The sequence below is a fragment of the Eretmochelys imbricata genome, chromosome 2 (assembly GCF_965152235.1).
Source record: "Eretmochelys imbricata isolate rEreImb1 chromosome 2, rEreImb1.hap1, whole genome shotgun sequence".
NCBI classification, from domain to species: domain Eukaryota; kingdom Metazoa; phylum Chordata; order Testudines; family Cheloniidae; genus Eretmochelys; species Eretmochelys imbricata.
Window position 1 is genome coordinate 60,544,186 of NC_135573.1, and position 21,951 is coordinate 60,566,136.

Genomic DNA, 21,951 nt, shown 5'->3' on the forward strand with positions numbered 1-21,951 from the left:
TTGTTACAGAACTGCACTCAAAAACAAAACAATGCAAAACTTTAGAGCTTACAGGTCTTCTCAGTCCTACTTCTCATCCAGCCAACCACTAAGACAAACAAGTTTGTTTACATTTACAGGAGATAATGCTGCCCACTTCTTATTTACAATGTCACCAGTGAGAACAGATGTTTACATGGGACTTTTGTAGCTGGCATTGCAAAGTATTTATGTGCCAGATATGCTAAACATTCATATGCCCCCTCATGCTTCGGCCACCATTCCAGAGGACATGCTTCCATTCTCATGATGCTCATTAAAAAATAATGCAAAAATTAAATTTGTGACTGAACTCCTTGGGAGAGAATTGTATGTCTCTGGCTCTATTTTACCCACATTCTGCCATATATTTCATGTTATAGCAGTCTCGGATGATGACTCAGCACATGTTCGTTTTAAGAACACTTTTGCTGCAGATTTGACAAAACGCAAAGAAGGTACCAATGTGAGATTTCTAAAGATAGCTACAGCACTCGACTCAAGGTTTAAGAATCTGAAGTGCCTTCCAAAATCTGAGAGGGACGAGGTCTGGAGCTTGCTTTCAGAAGTCTTTAAAGAGCAACACTCCGATGCAGAAACTACAGAACCCAAACCACCAAAAAAGAAAATCAACCTTCTGCTGGTGGCATCTGACTTAGATGATGAAAATGAACATGTATTGGTCCACACTGCTTTGGACTGTTATCGAGCAGAGCCTGTCATCGGCATGGACACATGTCCTCTGGAATAGTGGTTGAAGCATGAAGGGACGTATGAATCTTTAGCACATCTGGCATGTAAATATCTTGTGACTCCAGCTACAATAGTGCCATGAGAACACCTGTTCTCACTTTCAGGTGACATTGTGAACAAGAAGCAGGCAGCATTATCTCCTGCAAATGGAAACAAACTTGTTTGTCTGAGCAATTGACTGAACAAGAAGGAGGACTGAGTGGACTTGTAGGCTCTAAAGTTTTACATTGTTTTATTTTTGAATGCAGTTTTTTTGTACATAATTCTACATTTGTAAGTTCAACTTTCATGATCACGAGATTGCACTACAGTACTTGTATTAGGTTAATTGAAAAATACTATTTCTTTTGTTGTTTTTAGAGTGCAAATATTTGTAATAAAAATAAATATATGGTGAGCACTGTACACTTTGTATTCTGTGTTGTAATTGAAATCAACATATTTGAAAATGTAGAAAATATCAAAAAATATTTAAATAAATGGTATCCTATTATTAACAGTGCAATTAATCATGTGATTAACTGCAATTTATTTTATTAATTGCTTGGCAGCCCTAACTCTTATTGGAAATATAATTTTGTTGATTCAATTATTTGTACATATGGAGACAGTCTTTTTTTTATTGCCCTAAGGCCGGATAACTAGTCCAAAAAATGAACTAGAGAAATTCATGGAGGTTAGATCCATCAATGGCTATGAGCCAGGATAGGCAGCGATGGTATCCCTAGCCTCTGTTTGCCAGAAGCTGGGAATGTGCAATAGGGAATGGATCACTTGATGATTACCTGTTCTGTTCATTCCCTCTGAAGCACCTGGCATTGGCCCCTAGACAGGATACTGGGCTAGATGGACCTTTGGTCTGACCCAGTATGGCCATTCTTATGTTCTTATGACTGCCACAGCTGGGCGTACATTCCAGATCCAGTTTCAGCCCCTAACTGCTTGGCTTCCCCCCTTTTTAATTCCTGTACCCAACCCAGGTGTGGCAGGGTGGAGCTAATTAAACAGGACTGGCTACCCCTTGGCTTCCTGGTCCTGCAAAGGGGGCAGGCCACCCTTTTACAACTATTCATATAATTTAAAGCATATGACACTTTTCAGTTCACTTTTTAATTTTTTCTCTGAGTTTTCATCACAATTTCATTATGTACTGTATTTATATTTTATAAATATTATTTGGGTGCCCTACTGAGGAAGATTTTTGACATCCAAAAGCATTTTAGTGTGATTTTTAAGAAGTATGTATCATATTACATCAATCTGGTAATACAATATACATCACAACACTGCAGGTAAAAAACAGATCCTATGAAAGCACAGTTACAGTATATGATTTGAAGCCTAAGAGCACTATACAGAAAACAAAAACTAGAGGCTACTTCAAACTCAATATCTTTGACATGGAAATCCTCATTATAGGGACAGGATCTCCACTATCTTTGGTAATGAGAAGAAAACATAAGATGGCAAAAAAAAGTCTATCCCTTCCCCAACTAAATCCTCTCTCCCTACAAAAAAGCCTCGAAGAGATGCTCAGTTGCTCTAACCCACATTTTGAGTTTGTTTCATTGCAATACAGAACTTTTACAGCATCTATAATTTCCCTTATCCTACAAAGACTTAAGCACCTGCATATCTTTACATGTATGAGTAGCCCCGTTTACTTCAATTTGCATAAATACGCAAATGCTTAAGTCTAAAGGATCAGGGTCTTGGTTTTCTACGCCATCACTGCAGGAGTAAGCAAAGCCTTCCATTATGACAAAATTATCTTTTGCTAGTCCAGCAGAGCAGTGTTACTAATACAAAGATTTGTAACCATTTTGATGGGTAGCCTTGAAGTGGCTTTCTAATATTAACAAAGTTAATATAGAAAAATGGTTCATAGAAATAACATGGTTGCTATAGAGGAAGAGTTGTGTCCAGTACCTCTGTCCCCAGACAAGTCCAATTATAGAACCATAGAAATGAAGGGGCTGGATAGGACCTCCAGAGATCATCTAGTCCATCCCCCTCCCCATGCTGCAGCAGGATTAAGCATACATAGACTATCCATGACAGGCATTTGACAAACTTGTTCTGAAAAACCTCCAGTGACAGGGATTCCACAACCTTTTTTGGTAATCTGTCGCAATTCTTACTTATCCTTACAGTTAGAAAGTTTTTCCTAATATCTAACCTAAATATCCCTTGCTGCGAATTTATGAGAGCATTCTTGTAGCTACGTCACACAGAATAACATCCTTTGACTTCAATGGGAGCTTCACACTTGGAGCATCTGCAGGACCAAGCTGCATAGGTATTAAATTCCCTGACCTGATACTGTAGCCCTAGCATTTGTGAGTAACAATAATTTTAGCTCTCATCGGTGTTAAGTAAATCCTGCTCCTCCCACCACAACTCCTGTGTGGGCCTTGAGGACCTTCAGTAGAACGGAACTGATGTGGGTACATTGCACAGGGTGGTCAGATGCTGGGAGCATGCCTACGTAGCCTGCATTCAATGTGTTACGCTTTCTTCCCTCAAAGTTAAGCACAGGATTAAGCACTTTACTGCACTGAAGCCTGAACACTGGAGTTAATGCCCAGTGATGGTGGTAGTTACAGAAGGATTGCACACTTCTGCATACAATGGAGGAGAGTCTGTGGGGCTGGTGGAATTGCAGATACATAGACAAACCAGAACTCTGTTGAGGAGTGCAGCACATGCATGGGCTACTGCATTCCTGTGTCCGGCAGAGGGGAAGAATTACTTCCTCCACCTTCAATTACTGGTCCAACCTATGGTATGCAGGCTTGGTGCAGGGTACAGGATTTGCCCAATTGTAAGTGGAGAAGTAATTTGGGTTGATGATTTTTAATTTAAGAGATCTTTATCTCACATACGATGTGACCTTCATCGTTTGCCTTTTGATACCTTTTCATATATTATGACCTCACCAATATTAGGTGCTATCATCAGCTAGTGCAAATCAGCATAACTCCATTGACTTAGTGTGAGCTAAACTGATTCATGCCAACTGAGGATCTGGCCCATTGACTTTTAGCTCCTTCGCCCAATCATCTCACTAATGCTCAATGCACTTGTTTCTGTTTAGAGCAAGCAGTTCCAGTGTTTTCCTGTCTGTCTGAAACTAACTAACAATAGGATGGTCTCCTTTTGAAAATCTTTTCTGAATATATTCTCATTACTGTGTTGCTATTAGTCTCATTTATGGACAGACAATATTCCATTCAAGCACAGTTGTTGGAATAGCAGTAATGCAATAAGGCCAACCTCCTGTTACAGAAGTAAACCCTCCAGTACTACTAACTGCCTACAGTCATGTGACTGGCTTAGCTAATCACAATACTTACTTTTCAAACCCTTTTATTATAGAAACTACTTCTATTTTACTTCCTCCTTTAGGCTCTTCAGACATATCAGAGTGATCCCGCCATGAGAAGGATGCTAAATCAGCTGTATTTCTACATCATGCCAGTATTTAATGTGGATGGATACCATTTTAGCTGGACCAATGTAAGTAGTTCGGCTAATGTTTCTGAAAACATATTAAGATCGAAAAGATGGAATGATTATAGATAGAAGTCTCATTTGAATGCTGTAATGATCTGATTCATCACTTTATTTTATCTGACCTAAGAATATAATTGACTTGCAAGAAAGTTAAAATATTGCACTGAGCATCTTCAACATAGATGATTTGTTACATGTACAGAGTTGTTTTATCAACATGTATTCAATTAGTTTCATTATTTTAAAAATTATAACTAGGATCGATTTTGGAGAAAAACAAGGTCAAAGAACTCACAGTTTCGTTGCCATGGTGTAGATGCTAATCGTAACTGGAAAGTGAAATGGTGTGGTAAGTCTGGAAATAAGCTGAATGTGGATAACTATGTCATCCTGCATTTAACTGTCCAGAGCACTGAATAGATTAGAACATTCTACAGCAGCCGTAGCCTCTCCATAGTTAAGATTGAAGCTAGCATCCCATTGGCTAAACCATAGTTCGTGAGCCACACGCGGCTCTTTTACAGATAAAGTGCAGTTCATGGAGCACCCCTGCCGCCCCCATTCTCCATGTACCAGACTGGCGGGGGGAGCTCAAGGCGTCTGCCCTGCAGCAGGGTGATGGGGCTAGGATCTTCGGCCAGAGATGACTGGTGCCTGCTGAGAGTGGGAGAGCACAATTTAAAGGTTTGCTCCCGCCCCAACAGCTTAAGTCACGCCCGCCTCCCATACCCTCAGCAGCTCCTCCCTGCAGCTCCTAGCTGTTTGCCGCTGCCTCTCCACCCAGAGCTAACACCTGGGAGCTGCAGGAAGGGGCCACTACTTTAACTCTGTGGGGAGAGGCAGCAGCAAAAGCAATGGCTCTCCCTGCAGCTCCCAGCTGTTTGCTGCTGCCTCTCCCCATGGTCGCAGCTCCCAGTTTGCCAGTTCCAGCAGCTGCCATGCAGGGAGGGGGTCCTGTGGCACCATGTGACTGAGTGGGGCCAGCAAACCCTGGCAAAAATCTTGGGGGGCACATGACCCCCTCCCTGCATGGCAGCTGCTGGAACTGGCAAACTGGGAGCTGCAACTATAGGGAGAGGCAGCAGCAAACAGCTGGGAGGGGGGTCTTGGGGCTTCAGCCCCACAGGGCATGCCTGCCAGGGCTCGGGGCTTCGGCAGTAGTGGGGCGAGAAGTGCCCGGCTGGCACGCCCCCACTCTTGAACTTCTGAAGATTGTTGTTTGTGGCTCGGAGGATCAGTAAGTTTGGCCACACCGCATTATATTGTAAGCTTGATTGTGAATGTTCCTCCTAACTTCTCAAAAAAGAAGCCAAGTTTTCTGAAATATCAGGTGCCACATCTCACCCCAACGTAGAGTTTTTCTGGGAAATTTGGTAAAAGCGGAGAAAGAAGTTTTAATGTTAGGAGTATGCACTAACTGCTTTGTACTATTCCAGTGATGCAAAGGAGCTGTAAACCCAGTTTAAGAAGCTAATTAAGCCAGTTTTACAGCTGTCTTTGTGGTGCTGGAATGAGCTGGTATACAATGGTAAATGTGGCTCATGGTGTTATCTAATCTGTTTGTTTGTTGTTGGTTTTTAATTCCTAACTTTTTTTATTTATGTTTCTAAAATGTTTTGGCTAAGAGACTTCAGATGTTTTGCTGGCCGTGGTGACACAAAGTATTTAGTATTAAGGCCATTTAGTATTTCAAGGGGGCTATTAGTGGAGGTTTATAAAAGAAATGAAGAGCTACTTTTAATTGTATATAGAGATTATTTTAAACTCTATTATATAAATATTTATAATAGAAACTGACCTAAATTTTGCATAAATATAGATAAAGTTCAAAATAATGAATTATAGCAGATTATTAGAAATGGATCCCTTGAGCTGGAAATGACATTTTATAATCTTTACACTTGTAAATGAGCATATATACATTCAAGTAGTGGTGCAGTAGGTAGGACATTAGACTGGGGCCTAGAAGACTAAGATTCTCTTCTTGTCCGTTGTGTGGCGTTGGGCAAGTCTCTTCACCTGTGTTTCCCCTCCCTCTGAATTGCCTATTTAGACTGTAAGTTCTTAAGAGCAGGGATTGTTTCTCATTATGTATTTATACAGTGCTTAGCACAACATAAGAACTTAAGAATGGCCATACTGGGTCAGACCAAAGGTCCATCTAGCCCAGTATCCTGTCTTCCAACAGCAGCCAATGCTAGGTGCCCCAGAGGGAATGAACAGAACAGGTAATCATCAAGTGATCCACCCCCTATCGCCCATTCCCAGCTTCTGGCAAACAGAGGCTAGGGACACCATTCCTGGCTAATAGCCATTGATGGACCTATCCTCCATGAACTTATCTAGTTCTTTTTTGAAAGAATGCCCTAAATCTGGGGGTCTGGTCCATCTTGGAGCCTGTAAATGCTACTGTAATACAAATAATAAAAATAGTTTCATTACTTCAGCGAGACTAGTTGCATGAGGAAATGCTCAGACACTGCTAGGAGGAAGGGCTCCACAGTCTGCCCTCTAGTGATTTGTTGTCAAGTGACTTGGTCAATGAAAGAATTCTTCCATCAGCCTAGCACTGTCTACATGGAGACTTAGGTCATCTTAACTGTGTCCATCAGGGGTGTGGATTTTTCACACCCTTGAGTGATGTAGCTGGGTTAATCTAATGTTCTAGTGTACATCACCCCAAAGTGGACCACTTACTCCACTGGGGGTTGGTATAGGAGCAGCTACAACGGGTCAATGCAACTTGAGAATCCCGCATGTAGGGGAGAGAGATTCCCAGAACTGACCCCCAGATTTAGGGCAACTTTAGGGTATAGATGCAAAGCCGAACTAATCCAAAAATACAGCCTATGCTGTTGCATCATTCTTTGCTTAAATTTATGACCACCAGCCACAGACATTTTGAAAAACAAATGTATGTGCACAAAAGAAACTATTGCTTTCACATTGGAGCGGGCAGTTCTCTTGTCATGTCCCTGGAGGAATATTTTATTTTATCTTATCACATTATTAATACCCTCACACATTTTTTCAGTTCCCAGTTGATCTCTCTCAGTTTCCCCTAACTCCCTTGCCCCTCACCCCTGCATTGAAATACAAATACCTGTTCCTGGGTTCTGGAAGACATTTGTCTTTTCTGAATGAGTGAAATCTTTCTTTTCTATGCAGAATGGATTTGTTATCCTATAACAATGCTATCTGGACTGCTTTGTGTATTATGACTATTATTTATTTAGTTCCTGCAATGTCCTTTGCCCTGTACAGAACAAAACCAACATATCCCTGCCCTGATGGGCTTATAGTTTAAGAAGTTGGAATTCATTCCCCATGTTCATTCAGTCCTGCTCCTCACTCCACCAAATACACAGACTGCTCTCCAATGAGACCCCAGTCGATCCTTAAAGGGACTTCCAAACAAATAGCAATTTACTGATCTTCAGAACATCTCTTTGAAGAAAATATTTTTTCAGAAACAAAAACTGAGACTGATTAGAAGTTCAGTATTTTGCCCAAGGATAAACAAATCAGTCCACGAAAGAGACAAGATTAGAACTTCGAAGTTCCTTACTCCAAGTCACATGCTCAGTCGTCTCACTACACTGACTGAAGTGGAGATGAAGGAGGATTATCATATTTCCATGCTTACATTGTCCTGATCTGTTCTGCGCTGTGAATTCTCATAAGGTAGATTCTAAAACCTCTTAATTGGGTAAGTTGTGCTTACAGTTTGCAGGCAGGGTTTGAAATTCATATAGGTGCCTCTGGGCAGGTACATTGTGAGCACAAATCCTATTTTTTGTGTCATGCCTGCCCCTGTGTGACACCCAAATGGCTGGGTACCATGAGTTTCTTCTTTGAATTAGGTGACACTGCTGTGCCACCTTCTTTTCCCCTCTCTTCTAGTGTAGGTCTTTGTTGCTATATTTTACTCTGTTGCTTTGTATTCTGTGAAGACTGAAAAAGGAAATTTATCAGTGATCTTAGTAAATTTCATTTTGCAGTCTGTGGCTCATGGGAAACACAATTATTTAAGTTAAAGTATGGGGTGGGTAACCAAAAGCAGCACTAGACGCGGCAGCAGTTTTAAAGTATAGCGCGTACAGATTGCAAGCTCTTTAGGACAGGGAGTCTTATTATGTGTGTGTCTATAACACCTAATATAATGGTCTCCTGATCCTCATGCAGATCCATCAGGCACTATTGAGAGTACAAATAATATTTTTAAAAACGACTAGGCAAATACTTAGGGACAAATCCTCATCTCATAAACCAAACACAATTTAAAGAGCTTCACTGACACTTAGCATAGGGAACTGAGAGTTGGGGGCAGAATTTCCACCTAAAGCCTGCCACATAGCTGGGCTGTGGAGAAGATTACTTCATACTAGCAGAAGGAGGAGGTGCAAGCAAGTTTGGAGCTTATGCTGTTCCTTATCTCACCCTCAATCCCACCTCAGTGCTACTGTATGAAAATGAGCTGTATTCATTTCAACACTTCCACACAGTGTGAACGCAGTGTTTCCCGTTTATTTTGGGCCTTGCACATCTGCAGTGTGCTCTGGAGGATTTGGCTGTCTCAGTAAAACACTGCAGGATTCAAAAATCAGGCAGATGGTTGACATTCACTGTATTTCTGTTTTCTCCTTGTGACTGTAGCTTTGACTCTTAATAGTAGTTGACGTTTACTGTATTTCTTTCCCACCCCACCCCTCTCCCCATTCTGTCTGTAACTTTGAAGAACTTCCAGTGTGGAAAGTCGTAGTGAGCTCATTGTATTATCCGAACTCATTCATTTACAGGACAACTTCATTATAAAGAGAGTTTAGAAAAATCTATTCTTATACAGAGAGAGAAACTAGAGCCTGCTCTTCATCCTCTTTTCTGCACTGGTCTATGTGAGGGAGGAGCCTTCTTCAGGGTTGGTCAGTCAGCAAGTAGGCATTACTAAAACTAATTTATTGTATAGCTATAAGTTCATCTGGAAGCAGGGGTTACATCTTGTTTTCATTCATTATGGACAAGATTTCTGTCTGGCAATGAAGGCATAGTCATGTCACGCCACTATTGAAATGTAGATTAAAGAGAGAAACCTAAAAATGCATTACCTTAAAAGTAGATCTGTTCTTCAAAACAATTTTCCTACAGTAAAGAACTCTGAATAAGAACAGTTTTTTACCATTGCCTATTTTGGCAAAAGTTGTGCAAAAAATTTGAGGGGTTTCACAGAGAGATTGTTTTAAATAAAAATACCAAACAAACAATCTCAGTAGTTTCACAAAGGTTTGGGTTTTTTTTAAAATGGGGACACAGATTTTGCCTAAAACTAACCCACCAGGCTAGACATTTGAGGATTTTCTCCAACATACTAGAATGTCCAGGGTGGCAATGAGCTGCCAGTGGCACCTACACCAGCCACCCCACCTGATTGTAGGGGGACAAGGCTAGGAAAGAGGGCCATGTCCATGGATCCCTTATGCTAGTGATTCCAGACTTCTGGAACAGCCCCCTGGGATTATATAGACCAGCCTTCAGGCTGTTCTAATTTATGCCAGGGACCAAGGAGGCTGTAGGATCAGGAAGTGTGAAAGTCACTTCTGTACCCACCCTCCTGAGCTGTACTGAGGACTTCTTAGCCTCAGCTCAGGTTCTGGGCTTAGCCGGAGGTAAATGAAGTCTGTTTTCACATGACAACTACACATTTTAACAGAGAGCTGCAGAGCAATAACACCATGACTATCATATTCCTTGCTACTGCCAGAGTCTTAAACACTTTTTTCATAAATTTCTTTTGTATGGTAAGTATCTTTCACTTTAAGTGGAAGGAAACCGGGGCTTTGCAGGAATCCTTAATATGAAATATAATAGGAATAGCTACTCAGCTTGATACCTAAAATGTGATGGCACTTACTGAAGTGAAGAAGAAAACTATCAGCCCCAGCTGCAGATTCAAAAATGAATATAGCTCTAAGATCATGGACTTGAAAAGATAGCTATACTTAGGCAAACATGGGTACGCAGTGGTTATGGTGAGGGCAGATGGTTTGCTCCCTGCAGAACAGATGGCCACCAAGTCATCTAAGTCTCAAGAGCATCCTGTCTCAATGTCTTGTCAAATATTACAACTACAAGAAATAGCTGTCTTCCAGAGTCCCAGAGAGTTTGCAGTTTCTTGTTATTTCATCTCCACTTACAGCATTCAATGAATCATGAAAATAAACATCTCTCCAATAATAAACAGAATAATCCCATCAGATTTAAAATCCTACTGGAAACAGTGAAATTCAGTTTGCCGTGAAGAATGGAAGTTCTGAATTGTTCAGTGTATGTCTATGTGCCAGTTGCAATTCCAGTTTCCTGGGGGAAGCCTGTATCATCTTTGTGGCAAGGCTATATGCCTACTGGATAAAAATGCATTCTATTCCACCGATTTCTTGGCTGTTTGCTTCCATTAATTCTTTTCAGATAGCAGGTTCCCTGTGTTTTCAGAAGTAGGATGGCAATTTGTGTGCTGTTTTTTAGGCTTCTCCATAAGCATAAGGTAAGCCAGAATTGGACCGTTACATGCTGTTTGTGAACATTCACGGCTATTTTTCTTTTTCAATGTGTAGATGAGGGGGCGTCCTTTCACCCATGTGATGATACATACTGTGGTCCCTTTCCAGAGTCTGAGCCTGAAGTAAAGGCTGTAGCTCACTTTCTTCGCAAACGCCGGAAACAAATAAAAGCCTATCTGTCTTTTCATGCATATGCTCAGATGTTGCTGTATCCATACTCCTACAAGTATGCAACAATTCCAAATTTCAGCTGTGTGGTAAGTGCAATAGTTCTTGGAGATTACACACCCTTATATGCTATTTCTGTTATTGTTTAGAGAGCAGACATGGTTCTCCAATACTTCATATTTAGCAATATTTATTTCAGCTCTATTTACAGTGTTATACTGGTTATGTAACCTTTATTCTAATTGAATTAATGGTGACTCACTTAGAATGGGATAGTTTCTTACATCAATCTCTATAAAGTAATTTATAGGCTAATCAGTGGAGTTTTAATTAGTGTTATCATAAATTATTAAATATTAACAGAAGCTGTTACTAAATCCCCATGCACCTAGCTGAAAGTCTATCCCTATATGTTTGAAAGAACTGAAGAGGTATAAATACTTGACAGAAAAAAGGTTTGATATTTTAAAGTTTCAACTTAACAAAATAGAAATCTTTCAACTATTAAATTTCATCCAGAAATAAAGCTTCTAACCCTTAATATTGCAGCTTACTGAGATAATACTGTTACCCCCTTTGATTTCAGCAATCAGCCAATATTTAAGGTTTAATTTAGGAGAAATTGATGATGGAGTCAGGGTTTTTTTTGATGAAATCCTGTCTATTTACAAAGCTTTTATACAAAGTCCTATTTCCCAGACTTTGTATAAAATTAAACAGGGGACAGTTTCTCTGCTTACAGTAGCAAGCCTCTTTTCAGCCAGCACTCTGCCCAAAGATCTCTCCCTCTTAACTTTCTCTCAAGGGCACATTACTGGTTCTTCTCATGAGGTCCGCTTCTGTTCACAGACACAATCCCCTCCACCAAATAATACCCACCTGCTGGATTTGCATTTAGTACCCCACAAAACCCCCTCCACCCACATAGCTCAGCTTCTGACCAGCCTTTCCCAATGCCTATTTTTTGGATTGTTGCTCCTACTGTTTCAACTATCTTACTCTGAAAAGGAGCTTAACAGCTCCTAACTTTTATCCTGAATGAAGGGCACTATCATACTCACCAGCTTCAGTTAGGTTTTACCCCTCCTCCATCATAATACAGTACAAACTGAATTCTCCTCATTGCATGGATCTGGAGTATGGATTGAGGGGCTCAGCAGCATTTCTTTTGGGGGGTATTAGGATGATTAAAAGACATAGTATCAGGTAAGATCTGTTAAGACTTAATTGCTCCAACTCCTGAAAATGTCCTGTGTCTGATGTCATGCTTGGGAAGGGGAGCTAAAAATGAGGATTATAGGGAGTTGCAGCATGACCAAACATTTCATTTACAATGCATCATTCAGTAATTCATGATAGTGAATGAATCATCTTTTGATTCCATGAAGGGAGATTAGGGTCTAGAGGGAAGTAGTCACTATCAATAGATCAAGAACATGAAACTCTAATATTTCATCTGGAGAACAGAGAAAGCAAACCTATCTTCAAGAACTGGCAAGACAGCAGAAGGAAAAAATATGGTATTGGGAAGAACTGGTCTTGCAATGCCAAAAAGAAAATTACATAATATCCTGATGGACACCTCTGGAATGAAGTGAGAAAGTAGCAGGCAAAGACAGAAGCAGACAGTGGGTCAAAAAATTAATTCTTGTAAACTAATCTTAAAGTCTAGGCTTTTACCCATCAGTAAATCTTTAATACATCTTGTTCTAATCATCTGGCTTCTTCTTCCATTCTGTGTTGGGGAACCCTGGCCCACTCTCTACCCTTCCCATCTGTAGCATTTAAATCAGAGGAAGTCGGTTTGACAGTTATGGGTCTGTTCATTGGATCAGTGGAAGCCTTTCCATTGACTTCACTGGACCTTGGGTCAGGCCTTTTAAGAGCCAGGGACAGGTTAAGTGGAGCAGATACCTGGAAAAGCAGCCAAAGACACTGTTAGCAATAACCTCCAATTAGGAGCCAACATCTCTGGACAATTACAGCGTTTATTAATGTTCCACTGACATCCTGGCCTTTACGTCTGTTTGCATTTCAATCTCACTACCTCCTTCAATGTTTTTTTGGAAGAGGAAAACAAACAAAAAGTACTTTTGTATTGGTGGGCCAGTTCAACACAAGCGGTAAACACAGGAGAGAAGCATAGTGAAATGGAAGAGTCAAGCTGTTGGTAGTTTTATTAAGGTTCTGGTGTGTGAACAGAAGTGAACCCTTGCCAAGAAGCCTGAGTCACCAGTGTGACAGTACTATCACAGAGAAGGGAATTTGTGCAGAATGGATGGTGCTCCCAGTATAATATCATTTGTATTTTTTTAAACCATCATTTTCCAAACCCATCAGCATTTATGCTTTAGGGCAGGAGTTTGACCATCTTAACACATTGGCATGAGTGTGGGCAGCCCAAAAGACTGTGCACATTATGTGAATGTAGCTTCATATTATTTGCCTATAGCTAAAGGGTTGTGCAATTGCCCGTTTAGCTTCAAGATGTATTGATTTTCAATATTTAAAATATATACCATAATCCAATATGGTAAGGTTTCAGCTCGCTTGAACTTTTGTGAAGAGCTGTACTGAGGTAGAAAGCAGAATTATAATGAAGCTTCTGTCCCATTTATCTCTTTCCTGTGGTTGACTGAAAAAGTTTTATTGGTCTAGATGGATTTCATGCGTTGAGGTTGGCCAGCAAGTGAATGCTGTTCCGGGGGCCTCCACATGCATGAGGGGTTAGGAACATTTAGTGTAAATAGGGTCCTTAATTATTCCTGAGCAGAAAGCAAAGATGCTTCTGTGCAGTTCACTACACATTAGTGTGCTGCTGTTTCAGTTAAAGTGGTAAATTATTCAGTGATGCTTTGAAACTGGAGTGCAGTATATTGCTAACAACGTGCATAGATATTCTGCTCTAATTTAGACAACTCCCTTATTAAGTTTCAGTTGAAGCCAGTTATGTTAAGATCATTAAAGGGAAGTTGTACTTCAGTTATCATTTGGTAAATGGCTGCACCAATTATTTCAATCTGTAGCTTTTTTTTAAAAGTTTAATTTACTAGCCATATTTTTTCTATACAATCCTGTGTTTCAGTATTCACAGTCTACTTTCCTGAAATCTGCTAATATTGCAAGTTCTCGGGGCCTGCTCTTGAAAGATGCTATGAATTTTGGTTGCTCAGCACCATTCAGGATCAGACCTATATAGCATATGAAGCATTTCAAAATTGTTCCCTTTCTTCTCTGTGCGTGGCACAAACAGCTGAAGTGAACACATTGCTGATAGCCTGAGAACTGTGTACTCACTACATCCAGCTGTTTGTTTCCCTTATATTGGAAGCATATTATGGTCATTTACCATGGACCTTCACTCAGTTGTCACATCTGAACAGGAATCAGTATATTATCATCCTACTTTTAAAATAATATTGCAGTAGAATTTCTCCATAAAGTTTTCAACAGGTTTTTGGGTTGGTTTATTTTTTGGGGGGGGGGCCCATTATTTGATATACGGGTCCTTGGAACCTTGAAATTGAAACCTATTTCCTTATCAATATTTTCCTCCCTTCCATGACATACATTCTGGTGTGGCGTTGTAAGATTATTCGTTGGTGGTAGGTCACCCATATGAAACCATAGCATTTTCCCACTCCCCTATGTGTATTTCAGATCGTGGATTGCAAGTACATATCAGAGGAGAAATAGGCCCAAGTGGCACCCCCACCCTCTTTCACAGATCTCAAAGAACAGCATATAGCTGGGGGTCTCTGTATTTTGGGGTAAGTGGTTGGGCTGGAGCAGAGCTAGGAAATGGCCAGTCTACACAGGATCACTCCCACCTCCAAACCTGTTGAATTTCTCACAGGAGCTCATTATAGCATTAACTTCATTTCCTAGCTCTATACATTCTCTTTCCCCCTTATGGGGCTGGGAGAGAAACGAGCACAGGCTGGGAACCTCTTGCAGCACAGTTCTTCCACTACAAACCAACAGAGGCAACTATAAACCAAAAAAGACCACCTGAGGGATTCTAAATGAGTGTACTAGAATTTCTTCTAGGATAAAAAACAGTTTCTGCTCCAGTGAAAAGCCACATATAGGCTGAGCTCCATGCCCAGTCCAAAACAAGTTTTGTATAACCCTACTTGTTGGGCCAAAAAAAATGTGACACTGAAACCCATATGGGGAATCATTAAACAATTACAGCCCATGCTTGGTGGAGAACACATCCTGAAAGAAGTCTTCCCATCTTCTGGCCTTCAAACACGCCCCCACAGTCCAAGATTGTCATTTAGAGCCACACAGGTTACTACCGGACCGGACTACTTTCACTTCTGATAGTGGGGGGGGTCCTGTGAGCCATTGAACCAAACTGTAAGCCATGTATAGAATGGAAACTACTTCGAGTCAGGGGCTGCTGTAGCACCCCCCACACTCCTAGTTCCAGCACTTATGATTGCCAGGTCTCCTACATTATCTAAGCCATCTAACCCTTGCACCAGTTCAGATCCTGGACAAGCCTGCAGTGTAACAGCATGTCATCCCACTCCTGTCTGTTTTCTAGCCACAGACTACGCAGAGACTTTCTGGGCAAATACCTTGTGCAATTTATTTACAGTGTTCCCCCCGCAGCCCTTACAAACTTGCACAGGTCAGTATTTACAAGCATATAATCCTCCACACAGCCAAGGAGTGGAGAGACAGAAGGACACCCCCCCTGAGGCTCTTTCCCGGCTCTGATTCTCAAAAGCTTTCCAGTATCTCTCTTCCTCCCCCGCCCCCGCACTACTTTCCTGTGACTTTTATACTTTTTGGGCTCATGGGTTAATTAGTCATAGCTCTTTATAGTCCATCCCCAATATCAATTAGGCACAGCTTTGCCCCTCCCATTTACTCCAGGATAATTTAATTGATGATCCAGTGATCAGAGTTATAGTACAGCTGCCGTTGCCCAGCACTCTGTCACACGTACTCTCCCCTCCATCATCCAAGTCATTAATGAAAATATGGAGTAGTCACCAGACCCAGGAGAGACCCCCTGGTACCCTTCCTCCCCATTTGACAGTGAACCATTGATAACTATTCTTTCAGTGCACATTTTCCACCAATCATGTACCCACTTTATAGCAATTTCATCTAGACACCATTCCCTAGTTTGCTTATGACGACACATTGGACTGTGTCAAAAGCTTTACTAAAATCAAGATGTTCACATCTACTGCTCCCCGCCCCCATATATTAGGCCAGTAATCCCAACAAAGAAGGAAAGGAGACTGGTTTAGCATGATACAGACAAATCCATGTAAGGTATTTCTTATCACCTTATTATCCTCTAGATGCTTATAAATTAACAATTTGTTCAAGTATCTTTCCAGGTATCAAAATTAAGCTGACCGGTCTATAATTCCCTGGGTCCTCTTTGTTCCCCTTTTTAAAGATAGGTGGTATCTGGGACTTTGAGTCTGCCATAAGTTCTTGAAGATAATGGTTCCAAGATTGCTTCAGCTAGTCCCTTAAATACCCTAGGATGAACTTCAGCAGTCCCTGCCAACTTGAATACATCTAACTTATCTAAATATTCATTAACAAGTTCTTTCCCTATTTAAGCTTGTGTTCCTTCCCCCTTGTTGTTATATTAATTGTTAAGCATCTGCTCACACTTAGTTTTTGCATAGAAGACCAATGCCTATTTTGCTTCAAACATCTCAGCCTTCTTGGTGTTGTCTATTATTAGCTCTCCTTCCCTGAAAAGCAGTGGACCTACACTTTCCTTCATCTTTAATACTGTCTCTTTGAAAAACTGCCAGATCTCCTGAAAATATGGTAACTTGGGCTCCACAGGACCATAAAACCTAGTATTGCAGTAGGAGGATCATCAAACCTAGTACTGCATTAGGAGTAAGCGTTCTGTAGTTGAAGTTCTAATCCTATTACAGAAATTAATGCGAAGTCTAATGTATTTATTTTTTCCTCCCATACACAGGAAACTGCAGCTTATAATGCTGTTAATGCTCTTCAGTCCGCTTATGGTATAAGATACAGATATGGCCCTGCTTCTAGCACTTTGTGTAAGTTTCTCTCAAACTGGTTTATTACTTTGACCTAGCTATGGTATATGGGGCTGCTTGTACTATAACAAAGGAAGCAAATCTTGTCTAAAGTGAACTTTGATCAAATTGTGGCAGGTGGGGAAGGTGTAACTGATTAAATCCACCTGCAATGGCAGAGATAAATATAACAGTTTCCAGAGAGAAAAGACAGACAGACACAAGGAACATGTCCAGTGGGCTGCAGTAAATTTTAACATACATAAAGATCAATAGAAAACTTCAAAACAGGATATTTAACAGTTAAATCTTGAGACTGAGAGAAAAATAATTCATAGTAAACATTTCCATGCTCTCGCTCTCTGCTCTTGTAACTGAGATATCATTGCACATGCTGTTCATTCAGCAACTGAGGTGACCTTTTTAAAAGCTGGGTTTAGAATACTGCAGTTTCTCATTGAGAATAAGAAATAGCAAGCGCATCTGTATTTGGAAATCTTCTTTAAAAACAAAAAAAGATTAAATTCAAATGCTTATTCTTCCCCCAAGGGCAAAGGATCTTTAAAGCTTGGCTTTTAGCTAACAATGTCAGCTGAGCTCTCTCAGGAGGTTAGTAAGGAAAAAGTTCAATAGTTTTCTACAACACCACATAAACTTTTGACTCGGATCCTTTGATTCATAACCATTTGAAGACTGAACTTACTCAGTTAGGACAGGCTTAAAACAGCATTTTATAAACATAGTAAGATAGTTTTCTTTATCTCCTCTGCTACTGATACAAATGTGCTCGGTAAAGCATTTTTCACCTTTCCTCGCAACTCACTCTCTCTTTGTGCTTAGTCCTTCAGCAGGGTGATAATCTTGTTATAACCATACAGTCTTTTGCCATGTCACAAGTATAGCACTGGGATTTAAGGGTTAGGATCATGATGAAGAAAATAGGCTATAAAAGAAAAATCTTTATCTAAGTATATGATAATTAACATATAGAGCATAGGTGGGCAAACTACATCCCGTGGGACCATCCTGCCCAGCCCCCAAGTTCCTGGCCCGGGAGGCTAGTCCCCAGCCCCTCCCCTGCTGTTCCCCATCCCCCGCAGCCATGCGGGCAGCGCTCTGAGTGGCGGGGCTGCCTGCTCATGCAGGGCAGCGTGGCAGTGTGTCTGGCTCTGGCCAGGCAGAAGCTAGACATGCTGCTCTGAGCGGCATGTTAAGGGGGATGGTGGGGTTGCATAAGGGGAAGGTGGTCCTGGGGGGGCAGTCAGGGGACAGGGGGCAGTTGCATGGGTGGAGGTTTGGGACGGGACAGTAAGGGGATGGGGAGAGGTCAGGAGACAAGGAGCGGGGGGAGGGGTTGGGTGGGTCAGGGGCCAGGCTGTTTGTGGAGGCACAGCCTTCCCTACCTGGCCCTCCATACAGTTTCACCAAAAAGTTTGCACACCCCTGCTATAGGTGTTCAGCAAATGAGGTAGGAGAAAAGAGAATGGAGAGAAAAATATTCCTGGTGTGAAAGTCTTCTTACATAAAAGATAATTATTAGATTTTTCCCATGTTAACTGTGGGCCTAATCATATATGCTGCTAAGCTCCTTCCATGAGATATTGGATGCCCATGAACTTCTCTGGGAGATGAGGGTGCTCAGGGCCTTATCCTCCAAGGTGTTGGAGGATAAGGCCCTGAGTTGTAAGTACTCACTAAGAGTCTTAAGTACAATATTATGATAAACAGTATATTTCTTTCAACAAGACAAACAGATCATGATACTTTTTTTTTTCTTCCCCAGATGTGAGCTCTGGTAGTTCTATGGACTGGGCCTACAAAAATGGCATCCCCTATGCATTTGCATTTGAGCTGCGTGACACTGGCCATTTTGGATTTTTACTTCCTGAAACTCTGATCAAACCCACTTGTACAGAGACCATGCTAGCAGTTAAAAATATAACTATGCATTTGCTAAAGAAGTGTCATTGAGAGTTATATTTGGGATCCAGAACTTAGCTAATGTTTTACTTCAGGTGTTTATTAAATAGACACTGTCAAGTCATTGCAATTCTAAATCTGACATTTTAAAACTAGCTCACAGTAGAAAATGTGGTAATTATTCTACCTTGGAGGGTTGGGAGGTGAAAATCCTTTCAACTTCTACACTGCAAAAGTCCTATTAAGTTTATGTGTCACATCAGTGGTTTGTTCACAGCTAAATACTCTGTCCTTATTAGGGATGTATGCTAAGGTCTTGATTCTAGACCATTGAAATAGTGGAATTTTTGCCACTGACTTCAGTTGGAGAAAAATCCAGTCCCAAATACAGTTTTGGAGCCAAATTCTGGCGAGTTGCACACACTGCAGACTGCAAGGAAACCCACACCCAGAACTATGGGGCACAATTGGCTACCTAATTCCTTCCATTCTCCCTTAAATCACAGCATCAGCAGGAGCCACAAAGGAACATGCCAGAGTGGGGTCTATAGATCAGTATAGTTCACATGTTCATGCATGTATGTCCCCTAACCCAGCTTTGGCCCTTCTACATAACACCCTGTACCCCTAGTAGGAATAATGAATATGTGGGTCCATGATTGCTGGCCAGACTACAGGCAGGAAACAGTAAGATTTCTTCACCATATGTGTCTGTACTTTAGAGGCCATTTCTTTCACATAGTGCCAGAATTTGACTCCTAGTTTTCTTTTAAATATTCAGAGTAAGATATTCTTAAATAGAGAGACCAGCATATTATCATGTATAAATATACATTTTAAAAGTTGTGTTTCCTGGAATAAAGATTTATAATAGAACAATTAATAGATATAATATTCCACTGTATGGACATAGAATAACAAAATAATTTGCAGTGACTGTGGACTTGGACAAGATCATCAGCTTGTGTACAGAGCTGTGAGCAATGAAGTTACACCATTTTGCACCAGCTGAGGATTTGGCCCTTAAACTATAACAAACAAATTGGATTTCTTATTTCTAGGGACTTACAGTGAGTGCTCTGTGGCTACATGGCTATTCAAGGTTTTCACATGTTTTAAAGACATTGATAATGGCTTTTTAACTGAATGGGACCTAAAATGTGGGAGCTTTGCAGGTGACAGTTTTCTAGTGAAGAAGCACAGTATTTGAAAGAACAATGCTGAAAGCAGAGGTTTTTTTGGCATTTTCAGAATAATATTTTTGTTGCTAGATCTTTAACATTTTATATGTTTTAGTATTTGTGGTTTGAATTTAAATTTGTCATAAAATGTTAAATAAATCACATTTGTTGATAACATCTTCAGATGTATGAAGCATTCCTTCCATATGCCTCCCCAACCCCTCTTTGTAATGTCATCCCTTGACCTATCACATCGAATTTAGTTATTAAATTCCTTGGAGCAGAGAAACTCAAACACCATAGGTATCTGTGATGCTATACAGACAAATAAGTGAGTTTCTCTGTTCCAAGGAGTTTAATAACTAAATTCGATGTGATATATAGAAATCTACAGAACTCAAACTCAAATAAATTACTTGAAGCTGCATTCTGACACCCTTACTCACATGGAATAAAGCCATCTTCAGTGACTAATTCTTTTGATTTCAGCTGGGCTGCTTATGGAGTAAGGATGGCAGAATCTAGTCCTGTATAACTTTAAGGATAAAATATCATTAATAAGATAGATGTTTATTTGAAAAGTGTAAATTTGCAATATATATATTGCATTATACACACACACACACACGTCACTTCTATGACTAGAAGCAACTTTCCTTGTTGTTGGTTTATGGTTTTGTTTTGTTTTTCCTTTCATGTTTAGGTCAAGCTGGTTAGAATATACTTGGTTTTCGCTTAAACATTTTAGAGTTAGCTTTTTACAATTCAATTACTATAGTATGAAACAGAATCTCTTTACTTAGTCTTAATTTTGCTTTTTTGTAGTAGATTGGGTTATGTTTGGGATTTTTCCATTAGAAGAATCATCCAGTTCAAGCTCTAAATTACATGAGATGCATTTTTGCATATTAAATTCACTTTCATTATTAATTATTATTATTATTAACAGTTGCTTCCTAAAAAGCATTCACATTAGCTCAGACTTGTTTGATTAAACCAAGCTTCTGTACTGATTTAATTAGAGTCCAAAGGACAGAAGCACTCACGATGTAAGTATGTATGTGTGTGTATATACACACACACACTTACACACACCCACCCACCCCTCTTTCCATTCATAACCTTGACTAGGATCAGGATTACAAACTATTTTGGAGAATGCAGTAACAGCCCCTTGCTGTGCATGGCTCCTTGATGGTGATGCTAAAAGTACACAGTCTACCCAGTTAGTCATGATGCTGATCAGCTGCAGAAAGTTACTCAAGATTCAGGTCACAATGTTCATCTACTAATGACATTTGAGGGTAGGGTGGGAGAGAGAAAGAACAAGCCACCCAATCAGGAAGAGGCAACATTAGTGGTAGCTTGTAATCTTACCATGCACTCCAATTAAGGATCAGCATGTATCTGAGCCATCCAGGAGCAGGGGAGGAACCAGACTGAGAGTCAGAGTTGTGAACTGGCTCCTGCATTTCTCTTCCTCCAGGGAGGAATTAATCTTCACCAGTCCTTTTACCGGGACAGCTGGCCAATGAGTTGGGGACAAAAACCAAGGCACTGCCCACTCCTTGCCCATTCCTAATCTAACTGCATAAAAAGGGGGATAGCACCCACAAAATAACTGCCACACATGAGAGGGCATAGTCCTGCTCCTATTTCTTCGCTAGACACAAACTGTTCAGAGATCTTCTTCTGGTTAAACACCTCATGCAATTTATTTATAGTATCTTCCCCACAGCCATTGCAAACTTGTGCAGCTGAGTATTGACAAACGTATAGTCCTTAGCTCACTCAAGACAGGGA

The 21,951-nt window shown here is 40.6% G+C and overlaps 1 protein-coding gene across 1 annotated transcript in view; it reads left to right on the forward strand.

Moving 5' to 3' along the window:
• CPA6 (carboxypeptidase A6) overlaps positions 1-19,018 on the forward strand; it is a 111,079-nt gene extending 92,061 nt beyond the window's left edge. The window contains exons 7-11 of the mRNA XM_077808682.1: positions 4,180-4,290; positions 4,546-4,636; positions 10,896-11,098; positions 16,984-17,068; positions 18,831-19,018. Coding sequence (XP_077664808.1) covers positions 4,180-4,290; positions 4,546-4,636; positions 10,896-11,098; positions 16,984-17,068; positions 18,831-19,018 — 678 coding nt within the window. The remainder of the gene's footprint in view (positions 1-4,179; positions 4,291-4,545; positions 4,637-10,895; positions 11,099-16,983; positions 17,069-18,830) is intronic.
• Positions 19,019-21,951: the final 2,933 nt, after the last annotated feature.